Source organism: Rhinolophus sinicus, linkage group LG16 (assembly GCF_036562045.2).
Source record: "Rhinolophus sinicus isolate RSC01 linkage group LG16, ASM3656204v1, whole genome shotgun sequence".
NCBI classification, from domain to species: Eukaryota; Metazoa; Chordata; class Mammalia; order Chiroptera; family Rhinolophidae; genus Rhinolophus; species Rhinolophus sinicus.
The window spans coordinates 34590602-34609546 of record NC_133765.1 but is presented as its reverse complement, the minus strand read 5'-3'; the positions used below and the strand labels follow the sequence as shown (position 1 = coordinate 34609546).

General features: G+C 35.5%; 2 protein-coding genes across 8 annotated transcripts in view; one reads left to right on the top strand and one right to left on the bottom strand.

Moving 5' to 3' along the window:
* The window catches only part of KNTC1 (kinetochore associated 1), a 56097-nt gene extending 55812 nt beyond the window's left edge, over window positions 1-285 (bottom strand). The window contains exon 1 of one of the 2 annotated variants that reach the window (XM_074321598.1): window positions 173-285. The gene's annotated coding sequence lies outside the window, so the exon portion shown is untranslated. Of the gene's footprint in view, window positions 1-112 lie in introns of both variants that reach the window. The other variant, XM_074321597.1, reaches the window with a different exon arrangement.
* RSRC2 (arginine and serine rich coiled-coil 2) lies at window positions 181-17429 on the top strand. Of its 6 annotated transcripts, none has more exons than XM_019734068.2 (10): window positions 181-341; window positions 4104-4260; window positions 5492-5535; window positions 7978-8168; window positions 9041-9244; window positions 11133-11255; window positions 13518-13597; window positions 14931-15160; window positions 15574-15663; window positions 16455-17429. In XM_019734068.2, exons 1-10 carry the CDS (start codon window positions 336-338, stop codon window positions 16632-16634), a joined length of 1305 nt encoding a protein of 434 aa, XP_019589627.1. In that variant the 5' UTR covers window positions 181-335; the 3' UTR covers window positions 16635-17429. The 6 variants fall into 6 exon arrangements, with proteins under 6 accessions (XP_019589627.1, XP_019589626.1, XP_074177702.1 ...); XM_019734067.2 differs by having other exon boundaries at window positions 14928-15160; XM_019734071.2 differs by lacking the exon at window positions 181-341 and adding an exon at window positions 6318-6395 and having other exon boundaries at window positions 4199-4260; window positions 7956-8168.
* Window positions 17430-18945: the final 1516 nt, after the last annotated feature.

Below are 18945 nucleotides of genomic sequence, written 5' to 3'. Positions count from 1 at the left end.
GAATCGAAGTGGGAAGTCGCCCCACCCTAAATTCCACCATTTCGGTTCGCCCCGCCGCGAAAACCAGGGTGTATTCTTGGCCCCGCCCTTCTCCCTGGCTTTCCACGCCCACCTTCAAAAGAACAACCAATCACCGCCTCGAACCGCGTTGCTATAGAAGGCCTATCCCCACCCCTTTTCGTCCCAGCAAGCTGTGCGACGCGCCGGGCCTCATCCCCTTTGTGCCATCCGGGTCTCTCGCCGGAGCCATTTAGTCTGTGGCGAAGAATCAGGGCGGCTAGTAGTGTTGAAAGCGGCAAGTGGAAGTGCCGCCCAAGCGGCCAGGACTCTGGACTATGGCGGTAGGTGACGAATCTGAGTTTGTAAGCCAAAGATGTTTCTCTGCTACTCTCCAAAGAGTGGGTGAACCGCTCCCAGAGCTGTTACCCGCTCGTGTGTGGACAAAATGGCGCCGCGGCAGCCTTCTGCGCCCGCTATCATGGCTGCCTGCTGTAGGGAGGGGGAATAAGGCGGCGTCGATGGGGGCTGGGAGCTGCCGGGAGTGTCTTTTTTTCCAGAACTTTCTTCCTTTCGGCCCACAGGACTGCCTCCAGTGTAGCTTGCTCGGTTAGTAATTTATATTGAGTTTCATTAGGACTTGGGAATATCTGTTCGCGGAGGGGAAGTACTGGGGAAGAGAAAAAAGGGATCGGTTGGTCTCTGAAAAGTATTGGGCCGGAAAGGGTCTGTAAGGGATAGAGTGTTAAAAGAGCAGTCTTGCAGCGGTTTTTTTCTTTGCCTGCATGCAATAAAATGACTAGTTGCATAATTTCAATTCGTGTTCCGTCTGTGAAAAACCTTAATTTATTTCTCAGTAAGGAACTGGGGAAGGTGTTGCTGAAAGGGAGTAACAATTCGGCTTAATAAGAAAGCTTTGGAATTACGAATTCTGATTGCTGCTCGGTTTCTGGAGCAGCTCGTGATGTAATCATTTTGAAGTGTTGGGGAAGCGTTATAATCAAGCTTTATCTTTGGCGTTGGTCCTTTAAATTTTAGAACACTTCATTGACCCATTTAACCTTAAATAAGAACCACAGGTCTTAAGTGACCTCTTGTGAACAATAAGCCTGCTTTGGGCAATAAATGCCCAATTCTGATGCGTCGCGTTATTGTGTGATTACTTAATTTTTACTTACCCTGTTAAAAGAAAAGTGCAGGCATTTTGCACTTCTTTCCACTAAAGATTTATCTTCTCATTTTTGAAAATAGAAGACTGGCAAGCATAACGAAAAATAATGGACTTTACTGTTATAATATTTGAGATGTCTGTAATTAGAAAGCCCTCCCCTGCCCCATACGAAATTGGTTGAATTTGGGACCGATTTTTTTTTTTTTTAATAAGGTTTCAAACAGTTGGCAAGCTATTCGGTATTTATGTAACCGATCAGTTTAATGTTTTCCTTATTTCATAGTATTTTAGGCCTCTTAGTGTACTTAAGTAAAAAATAGTATTTTACTTGGGCTCAAAATATTTCTTAAAAATGAAATCAATTCAAACATTTGTTTCTGCAGTGCCTCATTCAATAAAAAGACACAATTCACTGGAGAGGTGGCCTATTATTAAATCCCATCTTCCTTCTTTACACTGGGAGATTTGTATACTGTGTCTTGGGCGTTGTTAAGGTTTTAAACCAGATGTAAATTTTAAGAAGTAGTGGTGGCCTTCTAATAGAGCAAATGCTAGAGTAGAGGATAGTTTTGCAGATAGCATTTAAGGTTTATAGAGATCCCTAGTAAATAAAAATAAACCTTAGGAATTTTCAGAGAAATGTTAATAATTCAGTTGATTGGGAGGGATACCTTTATTCGTTCTGCTGCTATAAAATAGCGTCATGGAAATACAAAGTTTTGCCTGATCTAAGCAACCACCTATCACTCATATCTGTTTAGTGATAGGGTGATTTTGTTGTTGTCCTATGGTATATTTTACAGATGAAAATTGCTATTTGGTGTAAGTTATTAGCCTGTATCACAGGGTGGCTTCCCTTAAGCCAAGGGCATTTACTTGACTTCCCTGTTGCCAGGCTTCTGTGATGTTAAGCATGTACTAGTTAAGTAAACCATTGACTGAAAACTTTTATTGCCTGGCTAGCTTTTCCATGGAAATGTTTCAATTCTAGTCATGATCTCGGTAAAAGGAGAGATGTGCCAGTGCTTCCTGATGTAATCTCTCTTGGGCAGAAAAGTGGTGTGCACTGAGAAAAGTGACAGCAGTGCTTCAAGTTTTTGTGATTGTTTTTTTTAACCAAGTGTAAGCTTTACCAATACTTAGCATATTACAGATGTATCTGAAATAGTCCTTAAGAGTGATGAGAACAAGAATAAAAGAAACTGACCGATGTTAGTTGTGAATCACAATCATCCTTAATTGTGTGATACAGCATCATTTATTTAATGTACAGTGAAGAGTACCATCTTAGGTGAGTCAGCTGATGTTGCTGAATCTCATCTGTAAAATGAGAAAGTTGAACTCAATTCTAAGGGTTGAAAGCCCTTCAGCACAAAAATTTTATGATTGCAGAAATCATACATAGATACAGGGAAAACTGGACAGGCTCGAATGCTCAAAGGAGAGCCTCTCCAGTATTTAGTTGCTTCCTTCTGTTACTAGGTTTTTTTGGTACCATCAAAAGAGGCTTAACACATAATTTATGTCTTCAGTTCCAACTAGGCTATAAATTTTTGCCTTTTAATTTATCACTTTATTCCTAGAGTAGTGTGGAGTTTGACACTTTTTTGATACTCTGTAAATAGTTGGAATAATGCAGCCTCTTATGCTTCGTTTTTTAAAATACTCTCCATTTAATTTATTTGGCGTTTATTTTCTGGACTAATCTTCCTAAGGGAAGAAGTTCATTATAGGATTATTCCTCTTACTGAAATTTTATTGTGATTCCATATTTATCCAATCCAGCTCTCTTCTGCAAGGGACAAGATCATAAATACTTTACGCGTTGTGGACACGTTAGAGTCTGTCACATTCCTTGCTTGCTTGTTCTCGTTTTAATGACACTTTTTAAAAGGTACAAACCATTCTTATCTCAAAGGCCATAGTTCGCCAACCCTGTCCTAAGTAATCTGCTCCCCAGGCATATTATCTATTCTGGGACTCATTTAAATCAATTTTTTCTTTTGTGGTACTCTTGTTATTTGAGCCACACACTTCAGCAGAGCCAGAGAAATATTTTTTAATGGGAAACAATAACTGAAATTCATTTGTTCCTTAAACATGGATTGATTTTTGTGCTCAGTACTATGTTATGGGCAAAGCAGGTGAAATTGCCTGGAAAACAAAGAAGTGATATTTAGATGAGGGAACCTACTCTTTGAGGTAAATCAGGCCTCTCGGAAAGAGTGTGTGCACTTGACTGTTTTAATTTTAATCTATATTGTGATAACTTCAAAATGCTTTAAAGCAGAAACAACTTAATGTTTCCATAGCCCAGAGCGTGTGTGAGGAGAGGCAGACCATATTTTGAAGCGGCACTGTGCCAAGGGGCTGTTTTCATTAAAGAGGGTTAATGAAATTAAAGTTGGGTTCTCAGATAGGTAAGTTAATTTTCTGTTTACTCTTTTCAGAAGCATTCTTTCTGCTGTTTATGATTTTACAGTCTTGAGACTCTCTAACCTTTAACAGCTCATTTAAAATGCCTTTTTAGTATGTGCTAATTTAAAATAATAGTATTGGTAAAGTTGACTAATTGAGTTCACAATTCTAAAATGGACTATATTTTCTGTTTGAGTGTTTATTGGAAATACTTGGAAACCTTATTTCCCCTTTCCCCCGCTGTTTTGAAAGTTAAAAAGATAATGACTGAAAAATTAAGATACATCTTACATACATCTTTGGTATTGGGTTAGTCATTTCAATTTATTCAGGCCTATTTATTAGGTACAAAGCATATTTAGCTACTTAGAAATCAGCCACTCTAATTTGTGTGTGTGTGGTGGGGGGGTTGTTTTGTAAAATTCAGGGATGACTATCTTTTGCTCCCTCTCTTAAGAAATTGGAGATACTTAAAATGTAACTAAGAACTTAAAATCATTTTTCCTTAAACTTTTAGGCTAGTGATACAGAACGAGATGGACTAGCCCCAGAAAAGACATCCCCAGATAGAGATAAGAAAAAAGAGCAGTCAGATGTATCTGTTTCTCCTAGAGCATCAAAACATCATTATTCAAGATCACGATCAAGGTCGAGAGAAAGAAAACGCAAGTCAGGTATGAATTGTTGGAAATGATAATAAACGCTAATATATACCAGCATTTGTTACAATTCATGTGTCTAAGACATAAAGTTAGTTTATTGATACTGATAGCATGTGTTCTACCCAGCTTAGAAGTTGATACTGAAAGCCTATTGGTAATTTTCTGGAGAATTTAAATATAGCTTTTCTAATGCAGAAATTTTATAACTTGTCCAGAGGCAACAATGCATGTTTAAATTTGTGTCATGGTAACTATTTGTTAACCCTAAAATGATTGTTTCATTCTTTCAACATTGGCAAAATGATATTTTGAAAGATGTCTGTCTAGGCAGTGATACATTATTCTGAACTTATTTAACATTCTTTGACATAAGTTGCAGAAACATTTTTAACCTGGTTTTTTTTTTTTTTTTTTTAACTTAATGTTAGAATACTTCTGAAGCAAGAGATTTGGCATTTTAAAATGCTCCTATTTGTTTCATTAGAAAACTAGACTAACATAATATAAAAAGCATGGTGTTTTGCTATTTTTAAAAAAAAGAAAACTAGTATTGCTACTTAAGATGTTAAGTGAGAAATAGAATAGTAATGAGTTTAAAAGTTAAGGCCCAAGCTCTGTTTATCCTTTGTGTCCACAGATAATCATCTACAAAATGGTCAAATGTAATTTTCACCTGTATGTTAATATTTGAAACTACAGTATTATAACCAGTATTAATAGGGATTTTTCTAAACTATAACATCGTTTTGATTACGTATACCAAATATAATTCAACCTGTTTATTTTCTTTTGCATTCTTTTTGCTCTTGTTTGCCTCTTTATGAAGGAGTTTGTAAACGCCTTTATAAATATTCTATGGCCTAGGCTAATCAAATGTTTTGTAAAATACTAAGAGTTCAACTGCCTAAAAGATAGTCTGTTTGGACTTGTCATGGAACTTTTTTTGCTTAGTTCTGTCTCGATTACATTCTGGTTTGTTCACGTTGCTTGATTTGTTTGAAGTGTGTACAGTATTAATATTAATGTTATTAATAATAGAATAACTTTACCATTTTGCTGCTATATGGCAATTAGTAGAATAATCCTACCCTGCCATAAAAACGTAGTTTTGGGAAGATAATTAGGAAGTAGCATCTTTAGTTAGCCGATTGAACTGGAAGTTATTCTTATAATATGAGTATTGGAATTTGTGTTTGAGATGTTTTTGTATCTTTGCTTATGGTCAATTTTTGTGACTTCACAGACAATGAAGGAAGAAAACACAGGAGCCGGAGCAGAAGCAAAGAGGTAATTAACACTTTGTAGTGAATAGGCACTTTAAAATACTTGTAAAGTATCTGGTAGAAATGTTTGTGTGAATATATGATATTGTCAAGGTAAGTACCAAAACTTGAAATTTAAAAGGTTAATTGGGTTATAAAATAAGCATGATTCATCATTTTTCAAGAAGATCGTTGTTTATCTGAAAAGTTCATTCAAAAACTTAATTTTATTATGTTGTGAAAATATTCACAATAAAAATTTCATGTGAAGAATATAATTGGTTTTTTTAGGCCTGTCACACAGAGCTTCCATTAATCTGAGGTCCCGAGTCTCCTTATGCCTGATGACTGCTCAGGATTTCTAAATTAGCAATACCCTAGATATTATGGGCTACTTTTTCTTTATTGAAGGTAATAAGAGTCCTCTTTTCATTAGTAAGTGAGTTCTATTTCCTTAATAGTGGTATTGAATTTTGAAATTCAAGTGTCAGAGATAGCTGGAAAGGTGGTGGTGACAGCAAAACTTGAGGAAAAAGAAAGGCAGCAGCTGTATTGCAAAGGAGTTCAGTTGCTCACCCACCTGAGAAGACAAGGGGCGAGCCATCAAAGAAGAGAAGAAGTAGCAACCAAAAAGGGAGCAGAATCTTTCGGGGGCTGGGCAAGGGACTCCTGAAACAAATGTGGGCAGGGACTTCACCTCTTCCCCTAATGGAAGCTCTGTTACATTTTTAATTTAGGAGAGTTTTTGTGAAAATGACTATTTTGTTTAGTTCACATGATAACATTTCTATAATAAATCATACTCAGCGTGCTAATGCGCGAAGAGACTGAACTGAAGACGCTGCAGACTCAGATAGCAAAATAATAAGCCTACTTCATGATAAGGTAACTATTAGTCATTCAAACTCCTATTTCCCTTAAGTATATCTTAAATCAGTTAAGGGTTTTAATGGTGTTTTTACAAAAATTAATAGTAATGTTACATTTGGAAAACTGGTTTGAAATAAACTAAAACCTTTGGAAGTTTAACCACTTAAAGCTTTTCCAGTTTGCCACTATATGGCAAAATCAAGGAAATATTTTTATAAGCTCATATTATAGAGAACTGGCAGTGAAACTAAAATGTAGCTGTGTCTCCAGGTCTCTTATTTTTCTGCAAAATTACATACTATCATCGTTTTCAGATATATCATCATGCATGTTCTAAAGTGTTTGGCCAAGTTTCTTTGTTTTTAAGAAAAGTTGAGTGGAAAGAAATATGCTGTGGTCTATTTTGGGAAACATGAGATAATTAAGTGTCTTATTGAGGAAAAGCAGTGGCCTGAGTATCAGAAGAACGTGGGGTCTGGGTTCGGCTCTGCTGATATGTAGCTTTGTGACTCTAGATCTTAGTTTAGTCATACATTAAGTAAGAGGAATTAGAGGGTCTGTGTCTCTTTCCAGCTTTAAAATTGAGATTCTGAGATGCGAAGGATTTTCAACTTGAGCTACAAGATGGAGTTGACAAATATTAATGTAGGGAAATCTAATCTTTATAGCACTTCCTAATTAGGGGTCAGTGTAGGATGGAGACTTGATCATATAATTAATTTTAGCTCAGTCTCTGAATGTATATATTGTGAAAGTGAAAGCCTTGGTTTTTAATCCTTCAGAGTATGGAAGAAGTATGTATTGTGTAATGGTTTGGGGATTAATTATGCTATACCTAGTTTGATTTCATAAAAATTAAAACAGATACGGTTGCCGTTTTCTATCCTAGGTACATGAAATGTAGTAGAACTCCAAGCCTATTGGGATATTGCAAGATGAAAATGATTGCTTCAGAGTTTAGACATTGGGAGAAAAGTCAAGAGACGTCTTTTAGAGAGGACGTGGCAGTATAGCTATAAAAAGGACACTTCAACTCTGCGTAAAGTAATTTGAAATTGCAGAAAATAATCATACTTAGTAAACTGTTACTTAGCTACATAATTGGAAATGCATTTTCTGGTGCATTTCTTTGTGTCCTTACTATTCATTATCGTTAACTATTTAAACTTCAAATGATGTTACGTACTCTGGATTTAGAAGTTGATGTATATACTTGATCTGTTCATCTAAAAGGTTTGTTGGGAAAATGTTAAAGTTTTTGATACGTGTGTACTTCCCTTACGTTAGACAGAAGAAACAAGAGGGATGCCTGTTTTTCTGACATAATGGTTTTTAATAGTCACATTGAAAATCGTTTTAATTGTGGTATTGAAAATATTGGGGAGGAAACTGCATTTTGGGGATTTATAAAGCAAAATTAAAATTAGTCATATACATCTGCAACATGTGGGTGATGTGAAACTAGGTCAGTTTTTAAATTTGCCACACACTCCTAAGGTTACTAATGTTGCATCACAACATTTTTGTTCATTGATACCCATACTAACTCTCTTTGTTGCACTATTTTCCTGAAAGAACCAACTTCTTCTTAAAACAGGCAAGAAGACATGAACCCAAAGATAAGTCCTCTAAGAAACACAAGTCTGAGGAACATAATGACAAAGAACATTCTTCCGATAAAGGAAGAGAGCGACCCAATTCATCTGAAAATGGTGAGGACAGACACAAACGCAAAGAAAGAAAGTCATCAAGAGGCAAAAGTCACTCAAGATCTAGGTCCCGGGAAAGGTAAGTAGTTAACGGTGTTTATAGTATAGTTATTGCCTTCGAAAGAGCTCCTAAGTTACACAAAGCTTCTCGTTAACCCAGCAATAGCCCCCAAAATCTTAACTGGAACATTGATATTTTTTGCTAACTTGGCCTATTCCTGTGCACACTAATGTCTGCTGACAGCTGGAATCTTTTGGGCTTTGCTTTCTATACAGGCAGCGGTAATGGTGTCCAAGACTGGGGATGAGGGGCAGTTACGCTTAACATTCAATCAGGGACTATATATTTCTTTTAACTTCTTGATTTATCTGTCTTCTGCAGTGAAAAAAAATCATTGCTGAACTATGTTTATATAATTTAAGCCAACATAACACTCCTTTTTACGTTGCTGATGTAGCATTTGTTTGCTGCTAAATTCTAATCTAGGTTTTCTCTTGTGTAGAATGAAAAACTGGTTCATGGCTCACAGTTGTGGGATTTTTATTTTAAGAAGCCAATATTTATTTGGAGATTTCTATGGGGATTATGTGCTATCAGAGTTGGTCAAAAGTTTTCAGTAATAGATTAACTTAAGCATATTACCCTTAAATTTTATAAATACATTATTAGTAAGGCAATAGAAACTATTAATCTTAAGTTGGGGTAGGATGCATTACATTTTTGACGTTATATGGCTTTACTGTGTTCCTGAAGAATCATCAGACAAGAACAAAGGTCAAATTTTTGTTTATAACTCCTGCCATTAAAAACCTCAAATTATCCTTTCTGTACATAATACAGACCAGTTTATTGCCTGTCTTGACTGCATATGCTACTGAAAACTAATTTGTAATGTCTGTCATTGAAAAAGACAGAATTTTTAACTGTAAATTTGTGTCCTTTAATTTCAGGCGTCATCGTAGTAGAAGCAGGGAGCGGAAGAAGTCTCGATCTCGGAGTAGGGAGCGGAAGAAGTCACGATCCAGAAGCAGGGAGAGGAAAAAATCACGATCCAGAAGCAGGGAAAGAAAACGTCGGATACGATCCCGTTCCCGCTCACGATCCAGACACAGGCATAGGAGTAGGAGCAGGAGCAGGACAAGGAGCAGAAGTCGGTAGGTATTCGTGTTGAGTAGAATCAGACAGGCCCCTTGCGGGGTCTGTTTGGCTTCTGTCAGTTTGAGGACATGTAAATTATGGATCCGAATTTATTTACAGATTATAAAATATTTTAATCATCCTGACCAAGAAAGAACAAACCTAACTACTGGTAGAGCATTCTCACATGGTCTAATTTGATCAGATCCCCTGTGAAGTGCAGGTGTGAATAGTCCCATTAAAATACTTCAGTTGTTTTGAACACTGGACTCATTGTGTTTATTTTATAATTACAATAGCTTACATTTATTGCATCCCTATCTTGTGCTATATATTATGGCAAAGCTTTTTCCATATATTAGTCACCTGATTCTCAAAATACCAGTTTTATGAGCTAGGCCCATTGGACTTAGGTTGAGTAACTTGCCCAAGAAACCCAAAGTCGTACAGTTATTAAATGGTAAAACCTACACCAGGTCCAAAGTGTGTGTCCATGTAAAGTCAATGTATGTGCTTAGCCCACCGTGCTGCATGTAGTATCTCAGATACTGAAAAAGATGAGCTTAGATGATGTGTTACAGAATTGTACACCTGAAACTTTATGTTATTAACCAGTGTTATCCCAGTAAATTTAATTTTTTAAAAAAGATTAGCTTAAACCTTTCTTAATTGGAAGGAGGCTTTAATTTATTGAGATAGGAAGTAAAATAATGAGCATGGGAGAAAATTAATTCTAAGTATTCAGACAGTATGTTTATTCTCTACTCATTTACCTAAGATAATTAACGTATTATATCTATAGTCACAGATACTGACTAAAATAATGGGAAAACTTTTTTGTTTATTGCTTCTTCAGTCAGTCTATAAAAGACTGAAATAAAAAGCTGGACCTTATTCCAGTAACGTGGTTCATCACTTGTTTGATCATTTTAATCAGTGTTTTTTTTTTTTTTTAAGATTTTATTGGGGAAGGGGAACAGGACTTTATTGGGGAACAGTGTGTACTTCCAGGCGTTTTTTCCAAGTCAAGTTGTCCTTTCAATCTTAGTTGTGGAGGGCTCAGCTCAGCTCCAGGTCCAGTTGCCGTTTTCTAGTTGCAGGGGGCACAGCCCACCATCCCTTGCGGGAGTCGAGGAATTGAACTAGCAACCTTGTGGTTGAGAGCCCACTGGCCCATGTGGGAATCGAACCGGCAGCCTTCGGAGTTAGGAGCATGGAGCTCTAACCACCTGAGCCACTGGGCCGGCCCTTTAATCAGTTTTTAATCAGTGGTTTTAGTTTGTAGTAGTTTACAAATTTGATTTTACTAACTTTGAGATTTAGTGAATCTTTAAGGTACATGGTAATTAGACCATTAAATTTTTAATTGCCATTTGGGCAATTCAGATCATTATTTATGACATTTCTAGTTTTGAAATGTTGGATTTTATTCTAATCGATGACTTTTTTTTATCTTTTTTTTCTAATTCTGTTTTTAGTGACTCATACTTTGTATTTTTAAAAAACTGCAAATTCATTTATTCATTAGATTAAATACTAGGAACATTTAATCTATCCATCCCACTACTAGGAATTTGTTCTATATATCGACCTACAGAAGCATAAAGTGACTCATGTACGAGACTAGTCTTTGCAATATTGGGTGTAATAGAAGAAGACTAGAAACAACCTAAATGTTCATCAGTAACAGGTGGTTAAATGACCTTTACAGAAAACTAGCCATACACTCAAGGAACTTGGGCTCTGTGGAAGAGGTAGGACAGAGATGGAAAGGAAAGGGTTCAAAATGTATTTCCTGTACAGCTGGGTTTTTGTTGAACCATGTAAAGGTAATTGATTTTGATTCAACAAAGTAGTCGTTATTACTTGGCCGTACTGAGACATGTAAAATATGATTTATTACAGAGACAGAAAGAAGAGAATTGAAAAGCCAAGAAGATTTAGCAGAAGTTTAAGCCAAACTCCTAGTCCACCTCCTTTCAGAGGCAGAAACACAGCAATGGATGCACAAGAAGCTTTAGCTAGGAGGTGCGCATATTTTTTTATTTGATGCATTTTTTTTCCCTTCTCAGCTTGACAGTAGAGACTCAGTTGTGTGGAGAAAATGAATGTTTTCAGTCAGGAAAAGTCAGCTAATTAAATCTACACATGAATACCATAATATCCTTGTGATCTAGAACTAAGTGGTTTAATTCTCGTCATAAACATTTACTTATTGCACAATCAGAAACATTGCGATGGCTGCAACAGGTCCTCTTTTTTTCCTTCATGATCCGTTCTCAACTCGGGACTGCTAAATATTTTTAATTTGCAATTGAAACATAAAAATCTTAAATCTGATTTAAGAACTTTGTTAATTTTGCCTCTAAAACTTCTTGTTTTTCTTCCTCAAGAAAACAAAGTCTTTGAAGCAATAAGAATTCTGTCAGTAGTTTTCTTATTTTGAAGAAATAATTTTGTGAGCCAATTTATTTGATTTTATAAATTTTACTGCTGATGGCATAGGGAGATCATTGTATTTTTTAATGGGTGATTGTGAGACCACACAGCAATATCTTACTGAAACCTGCAAAAACATCGAAAGAACTCCCTCAGCTAGAGAGGCAAGACGTAGAGTAAAATCAAAGTCCTTGTTGGCAGGTTTTTCCATATTCTGAAAACTACTCTTTTGATTTTTTTTTTTCTTTATGAAATTGAGTTTGTATTTTTTTTTTATTGCAAAAATACAGTTATCACAATGTAACCTGATGGGCTGCTGCCCTGTGAACCCAGCCTGGCAGAAACTCCAGCTGAACAGCAGCAGCAAAGGTGTGAGCTCACCCCTTCTTCGTCCCATTCACCTTGGTGAATGATGTTCATTTTAATTCCAAACCTGCAATGGCCATTTTAAATGTGCAACCAATAGTAGTCAATCATATTTTCTTTCTGAAACTAAAATCAACAGAATTAGGAAATAACCACAATATTTGAACCAATTTATAAAGGATGGTCCGTTAATTCTGACAGGTATTTTTTTTAAGCCTTAAAGTTAATTCTTTCTTACTACAAGTTTACTGTGTTTTAGTTTTTGGCTTTTATTAAAGTTGAAACTGTTGCTAGCACCTAAAACTTTGAGTTAAAAAATAACCTCCTTAGTGATTTTCAGATGACAAGTTTACATGAAATTTCAGGATTTATGTGGTATTTCAGGATAACCAGATTACTCCTTGGCTACCTTGAAATTTGAAGGAGGGTATTTTGTTAATGAAAATCTAGTGTGTAGGCTGTTTGTTTTTCAATAAAGACAGAATTTTAAAACTGCTTTGGAAGTATTTTTAACATACATGAACCTGTATTTTAATGTTACCCCTGATCAGAAACTTATTCCTAAGGACAAAGTCATGTCTGTACTGTCTTTTTTTGCATATGTGCTCAGTAAAAGGGAACAAAATTATAGATTATTTAGATTCCTTTTATATAAAAGTTCAGTATTTATTAAAGCAAATGCCAGTTACTACCACTGTATTTTACTACCGGTAGCCCCCCAAAACAACCTTTCCCCCAATCCTTGCACCTTTATACCACATTCAAAGGAGAAAGAGGTAGCATTTAACTTTACATTGGTAAATCAAGGAATTCTTCAAAGAAAGGGTTTCTCTTTCAGGAAGTCATGAAGATGATATTACTTAGGATTTGTTACATAGGAAGTAGGTACTGACTTGGCAACACATTTTTATAAAATTATATAGGGGATTGCAGTTCGGATTTGTGTACCCGTTTTTGTTTGGGGTTTTTTGTTTTAATTATTAGTCTGAAGTTATGTAATAATGAAGTCTTTAAATATAAAAATTATTATTTGCATGTTTTGATTGGCCTTATTCTGTATCAGCCTTCCCCAAGAAGCATTTGGTAACATCGTTTACTAATTAATATACTCTTAAGATTTACTCAGCTCTCAGTATGTCATTTGCAAGATTTAATATTCTTGTAAGCACTGGTAAAGATTAATTTTTATGTTTTTAATCATTCTCTGTGGGAACTGTATAAAAACTATTCCAGTTTTTGGCTATTTGGTGAATTAAATGTTTGTTTAAAACCAGTATTGAAATATTCTTTAGCTGTGATTACCATTATAAGAATGATTGCTTTTTTTCCCCCACATGCAGATATCAATTTGGGGAACTGTTTAACCTAATTTAAAATCGTGTATAAAGTGTTTTGTGTCTACACATGCATACACATGGAGAAATACAAAGATAAATATTGGTTTATATGGAGTTATTTTAAATTTCTTTAAATGGTCTTTGACAGGTTGGAAAGGGCAAAGAAGTTACAAGAACAGAGAGAAAAGGAAATGGTTGAAAAACAAAAACAACAAGAAATAGCGGCAGGTAATTTTTTTTCTTTATCATGGAAGTATGGCATTTCTTTGTAGAAAATTTGGAAAGTTCAGAAAATAGGAAGAAAATTCACCTACCTCTAATTCCAACTACCCGTCAGTATGCTGTCTGATTTTTTGTTGTTGTTGAAATGTGAACATTTTGTTTTTAGTGTTACTTTCCTACCTCGTAAAATCTTTATGCATTTATATTTCTGATTTGATATATGCAGGTCATTCTGACAAGTAAATAGTGACTATTGTTCATGTAGCACTTTAGCCATCACTGCACATGTCTTAGTTCAGATTTTGGAAATGCAGTTTATTAAAGATGGTGGCCTGAGCTGGAATGTATTATGTCTTACTGTTCAAAAATTAAGTTTTTAGACTTAACACAAACATTTCCTGTGGGTGATTGAAGGTGATCAGAGAGAACTTACTGTTGAATTGTATGAAATGTAACCTGGAAGGTGTTTTTTTTGTTTCTGTTTTTTCTTGACATTCCTAGTAAATAGTGGTACTTTTCAAACTAATCTAAAAATTTACGAACTGCTGTTTTATAACAAAACTTACATAACTGGAATTATGGGACTGTTAGTAACTTAAGAACTATATAAGCTTATATTCTGGACTGACAGAAAAAATATGTAATTAGAAGTCTTTCTGTTTACAGAAGATTGATGCAAAACTTGACTCAGCCATTTAAAATGGAAATATCAGGCATGGTACTTCCCTTTTTAGTATTGGTTAAAGGCACAATACCTGTTTAATATTTTAAAATGTTTGTTACAAGTGTCAAATGTCAAATCATTTTGTAAATCTAAAGAATTGTGCAAATAAAAATTTTCATTGTGTTATAAGTTAAGCCACAAGCACCATAGTTCATTTCCCTTGAAATCATACCTTTTTATTATTTGCAGAATTCTCATTTTCGAAGTAAATGAAATGTTAGTACATGTCAGACATATATAGAAATATCTCTGCTTTAGAATACATTCAGGGCAGCCGGTTAGCTCAGTTGGTTAGGGCACAGTGCTCTTACCAACAAGATTGCCGATTCGATCCCCACATGGGCCACTGAGCTGTGCCCTCCACAACTAGATTGAAACAACTACTTGACTTGGAACTAATGGGTCCTGGAAAAACACACTTAAAATAAATACATACATACATACATACAGTAAATGTTGGTAAAGTGTTTTTGCTTTATAACCTAACACTCAGTCATTTCCTTATATTTGGTGGAAATAGGCCTTTTTGCAAATTAGTAACTTACATATAAGTTATGTAGTACTGCAAATCAGGAGGTTTGTTTTGGTATAAAATCCATACTCTTCTCTCAGCAGCTGCAGCTACTGGAGGTTCAGTACTCAATGTAGCTGCCCTGTTGGCGTCAGGAACACAAGTGACTCCTCAGATTGCTATGGCGGCTCAGATGGCAGCCTTACAGGCCAAAGCTTTGGCAGAGACCGGAATAGCTGTGCCTAGCTATTACAACCCAGCCGCTGTGAACCCAATGAAATTTGCTGAACAAGAGAAAAAAAGGAAAATGCTTTGGCAAGGCAAGAAAGAAGGGGTAAGTTTAAGTGTTTGCATTCCACTCTTGTCATTTTTTCCTAATTAGTGATTGATTAGAAAAAACAAATTGGAGTTGGAAAAGATTCGTTTGGGTTTATCTTCTGAGAACGTGGCTGGGATAGTTTAACTTGCCACAATTATTGAAGGCTGAAAACACATGATGTGAGGCTTTCAAAGAAAACCAGTAATACTGTGTGTTTATTAAGGAGAAAGAATCCTTAGGTTTTTTTGTAAGATCATAATGTATTTCTTTGCTTCATTACTCTGTAATAGAAATCTTAATATTATAAACTGCACAGATAGAATGCCATAAGTGCTAGTGCTTCTTTCACACTATGTTATGGAGAGATGTAATACCCTTATGAAAGATTTAAATTTTACATATTCTGAAAGTTCACTGTGTCTTAACAGGACAAATCCCAGTCTGCTGAAATATGGGAAAAACTGAATTTTGGAAACAAGGACCAAAACGTCAAATTTAGGAAATTGATGGGTATTAAGGTGAGTATATACACTTCATATTAAAACTCATACTAACTTGTATTTTCAGGGTAACATTGATTCTTGACTTCAAAGTTATTTCAGTGATGTTTCAGCCTGGGTACCTTTTTGGTGCCCTTTTGTTTATGTTCTCCAGATTAACTTCACAGAATTAACTAAAATAATACATTTTTATTGCTATCTGGCAGTATAAATTGTTTGATTTAAATTAACAGGGTTTTTTAAATTATTACTGTGTATTTATACCTTAGGTGAACATTGTTTGAGATCATAAGCTTCTCTTAGTAAATAAAAATGAAATTGTAAAAAGGAATTAATGAATTTGCGTTAAAAAAATACCACTCATTTAAGGTTAGCGATACTTGGTTACAGAGTAGGATCTTCTTGATTTTCAGTTTCAAGGAAACTTTTTTTAAAATGTAGAAAGTTGAGTTTTTGCTGAGTAAAGTGTACTACAGATACAGGGTTTAGATTTCATACAACAACCTGGAAGCAAGGGAGTTGGTTTTTCATAGAAGAGCTATTTTGGTTTAAACTAAGCTGTACTGAGCTGGTGTGTTCTACATGTTCTTCCTCGTGCCCATTAATGAAGTTGACTTTTGTTACATCCTGCTATGTCCCAGTACTTAGAAAGAATGTTGCCATGTACTCCATAGGTGTTGAATGAATGAGTACAAGTAATTGAGGTCAAATATGTACCTAAAAATGTGATTTACCAGTACTGTCAAGTGAGAGAAGCACTTCGTATTCCCGTTTGAATTAATTTTAATAATATATTTTCTGATACTTAGAGTGAAGATGAAGCTGGATGTAGCTCAGTTGATGAAGAAAGTTACAAGACTTTGAAGCAACAGGAAGAAGTATTTAGAAATCTCGATGCTCAGTATGAAATGGCAAGATCACAAACCCACACACAAAGAGGAATGGGATTGGGTTTCACATCATCAATGCGAGGAATGGATGCAGTTTGAAAAAGATCACACTTAATGTTTGGGACTTTATGGACTTCTGGTTCTGATGTCAGGTCCTTGTTCACCAAACAGCTAGCATTCTAGCTTGCATGGGTGTTGCATTGACTTTAATTTATTGAAAAAAAAACACGATTTTTTGTAAATATCAGATCAGTGATACTGGTGTTAGTGTTGTAATCAGGTTAAACCCACTTCCATTAAACTCGACAGGACTACAGAAGGATAATATTTTTTAGTTCATGACTTCTACTTTTCAAATATGTAAAAACTGCAGGTGGGATGAAATCTCATACATGGATTTTTTCGTGTCCGCTGTCTTGTGTACTTTTGTACTTAACCTTGTACAGTTATTTTCATCTCTCGAAACATGAAAGAAATGTTATGTAGATGTTCTTTAGAAGATCTGGCCATTTGGTACATAATCCAGCACAAAATAAGCTGGGTGGTGATAATAAAAATGGTTTTCTCAAAACGTGTTAATTTAAGTTACCTGGAATTCTTATTTGAATTTGTTCTATGATTTCTGTAGCATTTTGCAATTGCTATTAGAAAACACTGGCTAAAAATGCCTTTTTTAGAAAAAGTTAACCACTATTGGCAGTCCCGTGATGCGCAAAAATGTAAAAGGGTGTTGGAAGGCGTAAACAAATTTACTAAAATAATACTGTTTTCCTACTATTATAAGGAACAGAATTGGTGTACAGCATTTGTTAAATATTCCGTGTTATTCAGGAAATAGATTAATACATTAAAGGGATGTAAGCACTTTGATTTTAATAAAGTGCCTTATAACAAGTTCTTTGTATGCCCTTTGCTCATTATCCCTTTGAAGTCTTCTCCAGCATAAAGTACTAAAATAGCAGAAAACCGCTTTGTCACTAAATTGACGAGGGCATAAATTTGGTGGAGGGGAGGGGACTACAGAACTTGTAGTTCATTTGCTTTCATTACAACAAAGTCCATTTTTAGCTTTCCCTAAAAAAATTCCTTTAGAAAACTGCAGCACAATATAATGCAGAAAGACTATAGTGGTGAGGCAAGCCTTTATTTTAAATACCAGAGTTAGGCTGGCTAACTTGCTTGTTAGGCGTATTTTTGTGGTATAGAAAAACCAAGTGATTGTATTATTAGTTTTAGTGTATTTGGTAAATATTTAGTTTTCCCAGAGTACAATAATTCTGTGCAGAAACGGTATCATGCTTAAGGGACAAAGTCAAGTTTGTGGGGAAATGACACCATGATTTTTCATTTTGGCATCACAAATTCATATTCTTCAGTTTATACCTTCTCAAACCCATTTCATTAAAAATTTGCATGGGTTTGTAAGGCAGAGCAGATACAAACGTACACGTGCACTGCTTTCTGTGTTTTTTTTTACAGTATTTTAGGAGCTGGCCGTACATAAGGACTGACATGGTGCATCCTACACTGGTCTACAGCAATTCAGTAGCCAAGTTCAAACACGAAACTAATTTACTTAGTACAGCATCCAAAATAATTGAACACAATCAGCATTTTTAGTTGAGATTTTGTATTCTTATTTTTATACTTACATTTTAAATCCAGTGTGTATTTTATGTTTGAACATCCCAGTTGGGACTAGCCACATGTAACCAGGGGCGTGCCAAGCTAGAGGGAGGCATATAGGTAATTGTAAGTTGCGTAATTAAACTTGAATCAATTATTGCAGTCCAGGGATGGGGGTGGGGTGCCAGTTAACTATTTCACTCAACTGGAAATAAGTTGAGGGGAAATACTCCATAGTTTTTATTTGCTTAAAACTTTGCTATCCCTTTTTTTTTCTGGCTGTTAATGTGCTCTTAATTTCAAAGCCTTGTATTCCATGATGTTTTGGGCTTTATTCTCACTTGTAAGCAACAGAAACAGTTGCGGTCCAGGAGATACTTTTAAGACAGTGGTAAGGCAGAGTAGTAAAACTAGGCCACATTTAATATTTAAGGCAAGATAAATAGAGCAATTGGCTTTGAGGGCAACTCGGAAGGTAGACCAGGATTTGGTAGATGTGTACAAGTGTTGAGGAAGAAGGTAAATTCAGATGAGATTCCAACTTGGATGGATTTTGATTCCACCTAGCCTAGACCATATAAATACCATTTAAGAAGTAGGTTGGTGGGAGGAGAGGGAAACAAGTTTTATATATCATTCTAAATAAGTTTCATAGGCCAAAAGGTGATTTAAATGTACTTACACATAATTTCCGAGGGACCCACTCCTAGTTCTCCCACTGGCCATTCTTCAGTTTCTGTAATTGTCTCATCCTTCTCAGTCCCAGTCCTTTGGTTTGTCCAGA